General features: G+C 32.2%; 1 protein-coding gene across 1 annotated transcript in view; it reads left to right on the top strand.

Moving 5' to 3' along the window:
- The window catches only part of PAN3 (poly(A) specific ribonuclease subunit PAN3), a gene marked incomplete at its 5' end in the record, with an annotated part of 127428 nt that overhangs the window by 51488 nt on the left and 62050 nt on the right, over window positions 1–13890 (top strand). Inside the window, one exon of the mRNA XM_080798069.1 lies at window positions 7428–7575. Within this exon, the coding sequence (XP_080654195.1) occupies window positions 7428–7575 (148 nt within the window). The remainder of the gene's footprint in view (window positions 1–7427; window positions 7576–13890) is intronic.

Raw genomic sequence — 13890 nt, 5'->3', positions numbered from 1 at the left:
TCTAACCATATTAATAATCACATTAAATGTAAATAGCCTTAATGTCCCAATAAGAAGGCAGAGATTTTCAGATTGGATTTAAAAAAGCAAGATCCAACTATATGAAACTGACAAAAACCCCACTTTAAACATAAAGACAAAAATAAGTTTAAAGTTATACCATGAACTAGTCAGAAAAGATTTGTGTGTGTATTACTAGCGTCATACACCACATATATATACTATGATAGTATATTTATACTAATACACTACCTATTATCAGTCTGTACATTGTGTGTGTGTATATATATATGGATATATATGGTATAGTAATACCGTTGGCCTTGAACAATGTAGAGGTTACGGTGATAACTGCCCACGCATTTGAAAATCTTTGTATAATGGGGCGCCTGGGTGGCTCAGTTGGTTAAGTGTCTGCCTTTGGCTCAGGTCATGATCCCAGGATCCTGGGATCGAGCCCTATAGGGCTCTCTGCTTAGTGGGAGTCTGCTTCTCCCACTCCCTGTTGTTCCCCTGCTTGTACTCACTCTCTCCGTCAAATAAACTAAAAAAAAAAAAAAAAAAAACTTTGTATAACTTTTGACTACCCCAAAACTTAATGACTGGCAGCTTCTGTTGACTGGAAGCCATACTGATAACATAAACTTTTGATTAACACACATTTTGCATGTTATATGTATTATACACTATATTCTTACAGTAAAGTAAGCTAGAGAAAAATAATAAAATCAAAAGAGAAAATACATTTACAGGTACTGTACTATATGGAAAAAATCTGTGTAAGCGGACTGCACAGTTCAAACTCATGTTATTCAAGAGTCAACTGTATATATAGTACATTGATGTATATATATTATTATACCTGGGGTAGCTATATTCACATCAGACAAAGTAGGTTTCAGAGCAGAGAATATTAGAGAACAAAGAGAGTTATTCAATAAAAATAAAAGAACAGTTCTTTAAGAGCATGGATGTACCATTCTTAAATGTGTATATACTTAATAGCAGGGTTAAAATATGAATATGTGAGACAGAGACTAATAAGAGTTGCAAGGAGAAGTAGACAAACAGTGATAGGGATTTGAGTACTCCTTAATATCGGAAGGAGGAGACAAAACAGTAAGGTATGGGAGATTTGAACAGCTCTATCAATTTGACATTTATGGAACACTCTGCCCCCGAACAACTGAATACATATTCTTTTTAAGTGCACATAAAACATTACTTAGACCAATTCTGGATCATGGAACAAATCTCAGTAAATTTATAAAAGGATCAGGTCAGACAAATATGTTCTCTGACCACAGTGTAATTAAAGTAGGAATCAATATTTTTGGAGAATCTTCAAGTATTTGGAAACCAAGTAACATACTTCTAAGTTATACATGGGTCAAAGAAGAAATAGGAAAAGTAGAAAGTATTTTGAACTGAGTGAAAATGAAGACTTGTCAAAAGTGGGATGCTGCTAAAACAGTAATGAGGGAGATTTATAGCACTAAATGCTTATAGTAGAAAAGAAGAAATGTTCTTAGGTCAGTGACCTTAGGTGCTACCTTAAACTAGAGAAAGAAGAACAAATGCAGCCCAAATTTGGCCCCGCAAAAGATAAGTTCATGTCCTAATCTCTGGAACTTGTGAATTCTACCTTATTTGGAAAAAGAGTCTTTACAGATGTAATTAAGTTAAGGGTTTGGAGATGTCTTCCTGAATTATTTAAGTGGGACCAGAACAATGGTAAGTGTTCTAGTTAAGACAAGGGCAGAGGGAAATTATACACAGGAGAAGGTGATATGAGGACAGAGACAGAAACAAGTGATGTGGTACAAGCCAAGGAATCTCAGAGAATGTTGGCAGTTACCAGAAGCTGGGAGAGAAGCATGGGATAGATTCTGCTCCAGGGCATCTGGAGGGAAGCACCAACAACTGGATTTTGGACATCTGGCATCCAAAAAGTGGGAGAGCATACATTTCTGTTGTTTTAAGCCATCAAGTTTGTGGCAATTTGTTACCAGGAAACTGGTACATATGTACTAGCAACAAATAATAATACATTGAAATTTTTAAAATTATGTAATTTATAATAATATCAGAAATATAAAATAGGGCTCAATCTGACCTACTGGACCTATAATTGAAAACTTTGAAACATTCCTAAGAGGAATTAAAGAAGACCTAAATAAATGGAGGCATTTATCATGTTCATGGATCTGGAGACTCATTATTGTTAAGATGTTAATTCTTAGCAAATGTATCTATAGATTTGTGTAATCCCAAGTAAGTAGTTGATTTTCAACAAAGTAGCAAAGGGCATACAGTAGAGGAAAAATGATCTGTTCAGCAAACAGTGCTGGAATAAAAAAAAAATATTAGACCCATAGCTCATACGTTATAAAATTAACTCAGAGTGGAACTTAGACCTGCATGTAAAACATGAAACCACAAAACTTAACAGAAGAAAATGGATAGTATCTGTGACCTTTGTTTAGGCAGTTATTTCTTAGTAACACCAAATATATGACTCTTAAACATTTTATAAACTGCATTTCATCAGAATTTAAGAACTTCAGTTCTTTGAAAGATACTGTTAAAACAGTGAAAAGACAAGTTATAGACCGGGAGAAAATATTTTTATATCGTATAGCTGACAAAGGACTTCTATCCCAAACTGTCAAAATTCCAATAAAAAACAAATCCAATAAAAATGGCCAAAAAGTGTGAACAGACATTTCATGATAGAAGACACAGCGTGGCAAATAAGTCATTTGGGAAATGCAAAATAAAACCACATTGAGATACTACACACCTATTAAAAAGTCTCAAATATAAAAGTCTGACCAAAGCACACGTTCCTGAGTACGTAGGGCATCTTGATCTCTCCACAGTGTGCTGGTGAACATATTAAAATATAGTACAACCACTTTGTAAAACAGCTTACCAATTTTTTAACAGTGTTAAATATATATCCATACAAAGACTTGTACGAGTGTTCTTGGCAGCTTTGTTTTTAATAGCCAAAAACTGGAAACAACCTTTGTCTATTGGATGAAAAGATAAACAAGTTGTGGTATAGTGATGTTATTGACTGTTAATCAGTAAAAAAGGAATGCAGTATTGATAAGAGGCAGTAACATGGATGAATCTTAATGTTGCCAAATGAAAGAAGCTAAGGAAAAAACCAGTGCATAAATATGTATGTCAGATCCATTCATATTATTCTAGAAAATGCAGATTAATCTATGGTGGCAGAAAGCTGATCTGTGGTTGCCTTAAGACCAAAGTAGGGGAGTAGAGAGGAATGGGAAGGAGGGATTTAAAAGAAGCTTGTGGCAACTTTTTGGCATGATGGATATATTCGTTATCTTGATTTGGGTAATTGTTTCTTGGTTGTCTACCTGTGACCAGAGTTATCAAAGTTTACATTTTAAATATGTGTGGCTTATTCATATGTCAATTGTATCTAAATAAAGCTGGTAAGAAAAAAATTAGCAGGTCAGGTTTCATTCAGAGAGTAAAAAGGTTACTGATAGCAACTTAAGCCTTATTAAGACAAGTAAAGTAAGTTGAGCTCTTTATAAGAATCTTTACCATGGCAGGTATTTAATGGGTTTTATGGGTTTATTATGTGATTTTTTAAAAAACCTGAACAATACTCAAAAGCATTAGTGGTTTCTCAGCCATATGTCACCTTAAAACAACTTCTTCTTACAGACCTTTTTGACATACTTGCAGTGAAATACTACATAAGACTTTGTGTTCTGTTTTCATTTAATATAAACTTCCTGTTTTTCTACTTAATTTTAAAAACATACTAATGGTTGTTACTTTTTATTTTGTTGTACTATTTATTAAATTAGTACCTTAATTTCTGGGACTCATTTATTGTGGTCTTAAATAAGTCTTCTCTTTGTAGTGGAGTCCAGCAGACTATTAAATACTGAATTTTACTTTAAAAGCAACAGTTTCCATGGAATCATGTAATAGAAAAACATAAAATTTTGTTAAACCTAAGTTAGAAAACTTCATCAGAAAATTACTTCATTTGTAAAAAAAAAAACCCTATTGGATAGGAAATGCTTTATCATTTTGGTTGAGTGAGATGTCTACATTGAAATGTTAATTATTTTTAAGTATAATAACAATGGCAGTAGTGCTTTTTAAACTAAATGTGAGTAGGACTCTTGATTTAGTCTATTTCTGTTTAGAGAGTACAGGTAGGGATCATAGCTAAATGTTGTAGGATGGTGTCAGTTTATAAAAAGCACTTGGCTGTTTTTGGCATGCAAGTTAGTAGTGGAAACGTAAGTGTATGAGAACCACAAACTATTTTTATTGATAAATTCTCCCAAAATGATGTCTGTTACTTCACTTGAATAAACATTGATTTTTTTTTTAAACATGCATTTAGAGCTGTTTAAGAAATGCTGAAAATTAGGATTTAAAATGTAAGTACTAGAATAGAAATAGAAATTATAAATATAAATATAGTTACCTGTATATGAAATAACAAATATAGTAGTGTAGGAACATATACTAGATAGTTATGTAAGGATTATGAAAATCATAGGGCAGGAGTAATAAAACTTTTTATTACATTCTCTTTAGAGGTGTTGAAGTTAGGCAGAACATTTGTACAACCCAAGTCCTTGAGTCTTTTTTTTTTTTAATATATATTTTTGAAGATCTTATTTCTTTATTTGACAGAAAGAGATCCCAGGTAGGCAGAGAGGCAGACAGAGAGAGAGAGGGGGAAGCAGGCTCTTGCCGAGCAGAGAGCCAGATGCGGGGCTCGATCCCAGGACCCTGCGATCATGACCCGAGCCGAAGGCAGGCGCCCAACCCATTGAGCCACCCAGGCGCCCCCCTTGAGTCTTCTTTATAAATGTAACCTTCACTTCCTAAAGCTAAAAGAAATTAATTCCTTTCTGATGAACAGATATTTGATTTTAATATGACATACTGGTTGTAGTTAACCAGTTTTGGCTTATTTTTCAAAAAAAAATTGTTCTTTTTAACATGTTAAAGGTGTGTGCCTATACTATTTTGTTACTTTATAAATCCCGTATTTATAATTTAAACCAAAAAATTAAAGTCATTTTAAGGATACATCTTTTAATTGTAGTTATTATTTTAACTAATTGTATCATAAAAAGTATTTTCATTATTATAATAATTGTTAATTATTACAAATAAACTCCTAAACCATCCACTCAAGGGAAATGCTTTGCCATCTTAAATCAGAAAAGAGAAGGGAGAGAGGATTTTAGGCTTCTCTTTTCACTTCTTATTTAAAATTCATTGTTGGTAGGTTGCATCTTTGATTGTTGAATCTGTAAAGGTTGCAGTTTAGTGTGTAAAGTTTCATGGTTATATTAATTTTAATAACTTCTAATAAATTTGGAAACTCTTTTTAATTAAAATGACATTTTATATATGATTTGTTTGGGAATGGTGGAATAGACTTTTCCCTCCTTTTTCTCCTGTGTAGGATCCTTTAAAAGTAAGCTTTCAAATTAATTTAAAATAGATTTAATTTAGAGTAGCTTAGCTTTGAAATCTGTTATTCACAGTAAATATAAGATATAACTGACATGGAAAATTTAGTAATACCTTATTCTCAGGAGTATGCTACTAAGATTTTTTTGTTTACACATATAATTTTCTTTGTCCAGATTTGCTCTTAGTAATCTTATAATCCTGAAGTCTCCATCTCTTCTAGGCACTCTGGACTCTTACCAAGATACTGATTACTTTTATCTTGACTCTCATCTTCTAAAATAGATTTAAGATTAACTGAAACACATTGGTTTAGCTCTGAAGTGATCTTGTTAGTAGCCATTCGTTCCCTTAGAACTAGGGAGTAGTATAATAGTAAAATGCATGGACTTACTTTTCTAGAAATTTTCCCAGAAATTAAGGAATTGACCATACTTTTGTAGAACATACCACTATTTTTGAAAACTTTAGAATTTGGAAGTGTTTGAAACAGACACACACACGCACAAAGAAAAGTGATAGAAGAGGATTTTTTTTTCTCTTTGAAAAATATATTTTGGATCAGGCCTGGGTTTGTTTGTTTTTGTTTTGTTTTGTTTTCAGAATTTCATATCTTAGATGTGACAGTTAAAGAGATTTCATTCTTTAATATATTTTAATTAAGCCCAGTTTAACATTTCTTCTACATTTTATGAACTTTGCATTTAACCTTAGCAGGCATGTAATTGGTAAACTCTAATTTGTTGTAGAGTTTAAATTTAGGTCAGCCTGTTGACTTACAGTCTTCTGAATCTAATAACTTGAACTCTAATTTGGCAGTGTAGAGTGGTGTTCTTATTGAATTAGGGAAGTTGTTCTCTGGGTTGTACAGGAATTAGTCCATCTTATTTTCTGCCTTGTGTGGAAATGCATTTTTACATTCTAATCGGTTCTAAAAGACTTTTAAGTGCTTGAATGCTTTACATCATGATTCAGTGCATTTTAAACTTAGTTTCTATGTATGCATAGAATGTGTACTGAAGTGTGAGCCATACTAAATTATCTCCTTGGCTCACCATTTGAAAGTTGAATTCAAATGATTAATGTTAAGAGTGATTGAATCTTTATTATGCTTAGGCATCTAGAATTTAAAATGTTCACCATTTCAGAAAAATTGAGGATATTTATTTGTTCCATGTTGACAAAATACAGGCCATTTATGAATTTGTTATGGAGTCTCATAATGTTTCAGTAGTTCTTAAAGCCTAAAGTACTGTGCCACTTGAATATATAAAATGTTGTGGCATAGTACAACTGAAGAAAATTTTTTCATGTTATCGCATAGTAAAATACTTGAAATATCAACAAAAGTTACATGTGATATTGTAGGGCATTGAAAGCATTGGGGCCTCTCTTAGGTTTTTCTTATAGCTTGATTCTTCCCACCTTTTCCTTGTTTTTAAATGTTTTTCTTGTGTTTACTCTGTTACTTAAATACATGACACCATATTATTAGGGAAATGTCTTAAGTGTCTTAAAAAAGGGAAATGATTAATTTTGGAAGAAAGGCGCTTTTGACCTTTATCCTGGTAGAAGTGGTTTGAAGATCTTAAACTTGAAACTTGTTGCTCAGTTTTGAGGTAGTCTCAACCTCCCAGTTCTCTAAAATGTGTTAGGATAGTTTGGTAATGATGCATATTTGACAGTCAAGGCAAATTTTACATGTTTCTGGGGTTAAATTCTGCAAATGAAATGATTAAAATCCTCAAATTTGATTTAAAAATTTCCTTCAAGAAATTTAATTATACCACTCCAAAATACAGAAACTAAAAACACTGTAAATCCTTTCAATAAAATATTTTACTCAGTAAATCATTGTGCAATAATGCCTAGTAGATTCAATGTCTTTTTTGGGCTTAAAGTGTGTTAACTTACTATATTTGATTTTTAAATAGACACCAAATCCTACTGCAAGCGAGTTTATTCCTAAAGGAGGATCAACCTCCAGGCTGAGTAACGTGTCCCAGTCAAATATGTCTGCCTTCTCTCAAGTGTTCTCTCACCCATCCATGGGAAGTCCTGCTGCTGCTGGATTAGCACCAGGTAAGTTGAGTAACTGTTTCCAGTGAGTTCCAGATATCAAATCTGTAAGCACTATTTGCTATTAGTTTATCAGAACTGAAATTGTATACTTGAATGATTCACATTTAGACACATTATGAGTTTTATGTTCTTAGTTTTGGTACCATAGATCAAATGTATAGTTGAAAATTTTAAACAAAATTTAAATAAAAACAAAAATTCTATATAAGCATGTTTAAAAGCACAAAAAGAAATTTAAAGTAGAAAATGGTTTATTAGAAAAAATAATCTACTTGGACCTTAGTATTTCTCTATTTTTTCAAGTCAATAATAATGCTGTTTCACTCAAAAACTCCTATAAAAGCCTCAGAAGTAGAATATTGATATGTATATATGCTTCAGAATCTTCTTTTTATAGTAAGTTTCTAAGAAAATAATTCTGTGTCATTCTAAATACAAGTTTAGGTATATTGTCTTTCAGGTGTTTGATTATAAATCTATAGTAGTAATTTTAAATTGGCTAAAGTATTATAAACAACAGTAGGAAAGAAATCTATTTAGGGGTTGTAAGGTCAAGAAAATAGTACTTTTCAATCTTTTTTTTTTCCATGTTTACCCATAATGGCTGAAGAATTTGAATAAATGCACTGATACTTCAGGGGTCCTGAGGTATAGTTCAATGTGACCCTTCCAGAATTCTATTTTCTTGAAGTCCTCTCTTTTATCTTAAAAATTCATACAAATTTTTCATTCTACTCCATGTAATAGACATTTATTTTAATACAGAAATATGAAAAATTTGTTAAATAACATCATCCATCCCTGCTGCTGTGTACCTTAATTAGAAATCCAAGGTGTGGAGAATTATGTTGAATTTATAATAAGTGCAGGGTAGGTTATCTTGTCTCTATAAACTGTTTGAAATTACTCACACGATTATGTTTCTAGAACCTGTGCTGGATAATCATCACTTAGTCTTCAATGTTTCAAAAAACAGAAATTGGATGCCATTGAAGCCAAAGGGTCTACCTAGATCAGTCTGAAACTAATAGTGCCTCCCGGGCTTAATCCAGTTAATAAGATTCATCGGTTTTGATACTGATATTGAAATCAAAGATCTTTATGAAATAAAGAATGAGAGTAGTACTGATAACTTTATGGAACAGAGCATCAGGTTTAGTATATAAAGTATCAAGTGTACTTAGAGGCAGAATAACCTTATGTTGCTAAGGATTTTATCAATGCTTCTTTCTGCTACCTTTTTCCTTCTTGCTCTCTTCCTTCCCACTCATCTTCCCTTCCCTTTCGACCCATTCCCCCTCTCCTGTCTGCTTACCTTTTCTTCTACTTTGGCTCTTTTCAGGTTCAGTTAAATTTGTAAATATTTTCCCTTCTTCCCTAGAGAGCAGTGTCAGGATTGAATATCCCTGGTAGCCTAAAAGTTTTACTTGTAAGTTAATATGCTACTATGATTTTTGTCCCATTGAGGTGTGTTCACATTGTTTACATGAACATAATCTACATGTCAGCTATACATCTAAAATTTCTTAGAGATTGTCCAGACTTCTGAGCAGTGTTTATAAAGAACCCACAAGCACGGTATCCATATGCCAATCAGAAAACTTTGGCTCTCTTAGTGAAGTACCAGTTTATTTTGGCCCGACAACACGTCTTTGCCTGTTTCAGAAGTAATTATTTTGTTCACATCTTTGATCAGATTAGTTCAGGCTTGCCATTAAAAAAAAAAAAGCTTTTTAAATATTAAAGGAGTTAAAAATGCCAAAGGAAATTTTAAATCTTGAAAACAATTAGAAAATTTATTAATGATTTGTTACTTCTTTAAGTTCTTCGGTAGGTGGGTAGGTAGATGTTTCATTGTGTGTAGGTAGAAGTTTCATTGGTCTCATTTGGGTATCAACAACTTAAATTTGGGATGAAATTAATTAATATAAAACAGTAAATTAACTGAGAAACTATTTACTCTTCTATATAGCTCTATATTATTCTTCTGTATATTTTAACATTAAAATGGTCATTTTATTTCCTATTAATGAAAGTAATTACTGTCTGTCTGGAACCTTTGGTAATAGGTCAGTATACATATTAAATGTATTCCTGAATACCTATTATTTAAAAATTGTTCTTCATTCAAATGAAATCAACTAATAAGATCAAGTATTTTCTACAAATACTGGAATGATGAACGGTTTTGCTTTTATTATTTCTTCATATTTTCTCCTTTTAGTTAATGGCTTAACATTTTCTGGAGAGGAACAAAGAAAAAAATTAAGTCTCCCTTCAATGTCTTTCATCACTTCTTACCCACAAAATTTTTTTTCCCCAAGGCCTGGGAAAGGTTTTTGGTATTTCTACTTTTAAGTTGTAGAATCAAAAAGGTGGTAGAGTTTATTTACCTACCTTAGTGGCGATTTAATTTATCTTTACTGCTTCTTGTCTACTGTAGATATAACCTATTGATCATTTTCAGTCTATGAAGTTTCATTTTCTCTTTTTTTAATTTGTGTTTTAGAAATTATTGCCCTTGGAAATATGTCAAATACCGTTTTTCTAAAAAAACATGAAACCTTAAATACTTTGGCATGCAGATATCAACTAGAGTAATGGCATTTTCATTTTGACCAAAAATGTGAACATATTTGAGCAAAATTAAGTAGATAATTAGAGTTTCAATTTCCTCAAATTATAAGGAATTAAAAGCCTTCCTGGAACACAGTAGATTCTGAGTGAATCCTGAGTGAAGATGTTCTCATCACTTTTAAACCTGATTTGCATTTTTAAAAAGCTTCACTACAAAAGTAAAACTTTATATAAAAGTTATTTGAATTTATTGATAGCTAATTAGGTTTCAAAGGTATTTAAATTATTAAAAATATGCGGCATATGTTAAGTTGCCATTGAATTGTACACACAGCCATTTTCTGCTCCTTTAGGAAATCAAGGATTTATAAGTTTAGTTGTTTTATGCACAATTAACCTAAGAACAGTAGCTTGCTACTAAGTATCTGCTATGTGTAGTTACAGGAGTATTCGGGGTATGGCACTCAACTTGGACTTCATAGTCTTTGAGATAGTTATATGCATATTCTTTATTTGTAAATGTACATTTTTCTCTGATCACAGCATGAATTATCTTCTTAGAGATACAGACTTAGGAAATTTAAGAACCACTGGCTTAACACACACTTAGCAAAATCTATTTCCTGAATGTGTTTTAGTAAGAATGTTTAAAACGTAATAGATAAAGATCTCTTTTTCTAGTAGTTTTTGCTTTAAGTGACGTTTTTGAATAGATCTTTAGAAATGAAAATATGACTACAGTAAGTATATGAAATGATAGTTTATGCCTTAATTTTTTGTGCCATGAAAACTAATTTTATCATGAGAACTAATTGTTGAATGGTTTTTTTAGTCAGAATTTTTCCTAAGAATTTTTCCTAAGAGTGTTTTGACTTGATAGTAGACTTAGTAGACTAAGTTTTGCTCTGCTTTAATTACCTCAGTATTAACCATAGTCTGTTTGAGAATGATTTTAAGAGAGGTAGCAGGGGGAGCATACATTTCAAGGGAGTTCACCAATGTATTTGGTGGTTTAATGCACAGTTCTGACTCAGGATTTGAGCATCTCTTGTTCTGCTTGATTGTGTGTGGATACATGGGAGGGGCAGAGAGAGTTTTTGAATTTGAAAATGCCATCATTAATTTATAAAGAAGAAAGAGAGCCATAAGTGACTTTCAGTATTTTCAAAAATTCATTCTTTAAGATGAAGATGGTGCAGATTTTTGGACCATTAGCCGGATTTTAATATGTTATTGCGACAAATCTCAGATAATTGATTTGGGGAGAAGCATTTAATTATACTACATGTAACATTATTAAATAATTTTATTCACTTATTATAAATCTTATTGTAATAGTCTAGAAAAATCTAATGAAAATACAGTTTTAGATTGAATTTTTTGAAATGATCTTTTCTTTTATATTCTTGAGGTTGTTGAATTGGTGGGTAAAATTAGCTAATATTTATTTTTTGGCTTGGGCAAGGTGTGGGGAAAAAGGGGACAGGAAAGGAAAAGGGGAAATTAATATTTTTCATCATTTTTGTTTTAAAATATTAAAATATTAAACCATATATATATAGTTTTAGGTATATGTATCAAATGGTGCTACTTAAAAATATTTTATTTTTATAATGTTGAGATATATCCTAAAAAGGATATTTTCTTTTTAGTTTTAAAGTTCTGTGCTAAAAAATAATAAAGGTCTGTGATTCATTAGCTCTGTGGCATTTCATATCATAGGCAAAGAAATGGAGTGTAATTTATTTCATTTGCATAGTTGTTGGTTTATGGAATAATTTGATTCTGGTCATTGATCTAGGTGGAACTTTTTGGAGTCGACATTAATTGAGCCTTGTGCCAGTGTAGAGGTGACTTTCCTAACAGATTATCATCTAACTTCTTCTTAGTAATAAGGAATTCATTAGCTAAGCGAGCTAACTCAGTGTACATTTTAAGTTTGAATAAAAAAGAAAGTTGTATCTCTTGCTAAACTAAACTCTGTCTTGTCTTTTATTCACTGGACCTAGTTCTTTCTCTTTGTGTTGAATGGGGTAAAAATTAGAATCTTTTCCATGTGATAGCCCTTTCAAATACTTTCTTTTTTGGACAAGTTGTATGTATGTGTGTTCATATAACTGATTGATTTGTATGACTGAAAAACAAGAGAGAGGGCAAATTGGGATATGTTGTCAAAATTAACAACTCATAGGTCAGAAATCACAAATTCCTCTAAGTCATTGTGGTTGGAACACTGCTGTGGATAAAATCAAATGCATAGATATGTCTACCCTGCGAGCTATGTTACTGCTCTGATATCCAGCCAAGAAGCCTATGTACCTGTGGGAAAATAGGAAATTCTTCTAATAGGTTGAAGCTGTGGTCTTGCTGATAGTGAATATCCAAGTTCATATTTAAAATTGTACTGTGTATCTTAGGTTCTACATTATAATCACTGAAGGCATAAAAACTTCATAATCTATCATTTTAGATTATTTTATGCTTTGCTCAGTGGTAAAATTACTGAAAATAAAATTATAAAAATATTTATGTAATTCTTAAACATCACCATGTTTTATAGTATGTTACTCTAGTTAGATTTTCCTATAATTATTTTCTAAAAGTCTACCGTTAAATGAATTCTGTGGGTCAACCCAGTCAGGAAACTCTGCCACTATTTTTTTTTTTTTTTTGATATTTCAGTCTGAATTGATTTGTCTGAATTGTTTTTACTCTTAATAGTAGTAGAGGTAATGTAGCATTAAAATATTCTTCATTGTTTAAAAATATCAGTCTAGATTTCCTAAGCATATTACCAGTTCCCTGTTCCCTAAGACAACCATGTCATTTCTTATCTAGCACAAACAGGCATATAGATGGTGCCTAATAAGTGCTTACTCACTTAAGCTTCATTTTTGTCTTGGAAAAAAATGTTTTAATTGGTCAGTATCTTTAAATATAGTGAATTTTAATGATTTCATGAACATCTTTGAAAACTTCTAAAAATTGCAAATGTTCAAGAGAATATAGATATTAATAGTCCTATAAGAACAGAAATGTGCCATTTGAAAATTTGACTATACCAGAATGAGAGTCACTTTGTGTCTTGAGGTGCTGAAACATTCTTAAAACCAGTGAAAATATTTGTAAGTATTATTTTTAAATTGCATGTTTCCATTTTTGTAACTACTTTGTTTTTCAGGTATATTCTGCAGAATCACTCAAACCTTTCCAGGTTTTCTAATTGGGGAGTACTTTCTACATTCAAAAATGAAATAAAAATTTATAGTTAAGATCAGGGGTCTCTGAGGTTTTTTTGAAGAGAACCTTTTCATTGCCCTGTAATGTTAAGCTCATCCTAGATGGAGACTGCTTTTTGTATGCATGTATATGGATACAGATGGTACTGTCCCAGGGAAGATTTACTAACAGTAGAACTGTAGAGCCATAACCAGGTTGGGAATGCCTGTGGGCCTGTATTCCCTTCCCGGTTGGGAATTTCAGGAAACTGAGGCGAGACGTTAATGGCGCAGAGGGGGATGTGGCTGCTGCAGCTGTCTTGGAGACCTGTCAGGTAAGGCTTAATAGCTACCAGTAGATGCTGTTCTACTGGTTGGGGAAATCCCCGGTTAATACATCTTGTTAGGTTTTAGAGGTCCTATTGTGGACTTCTGTTTAAATCTCATGTATTGGCTAACTTGTCCCTTACCTATGGGGTAGGGACTGGATGGGAGCGGGTAGGGGTTTCCTTTCCACCGA

Source organism: Martes martes, assembly GCF_963455335.1.
Source record: "Martes martes genome assembly, chromosome: 3".
NCBI classification, from domain to species: domain Eukaryota; kingdom Metazoa; phylum Chordata; class Mammalia; order Carnivora; family Mustelidae; genus Martes; species Martes martes.
The sequence above is the reverse complement of the archived record's forward strand: the minus strand, read 5'-3'. Positions and strand labels throughout refer to the sequence as shown.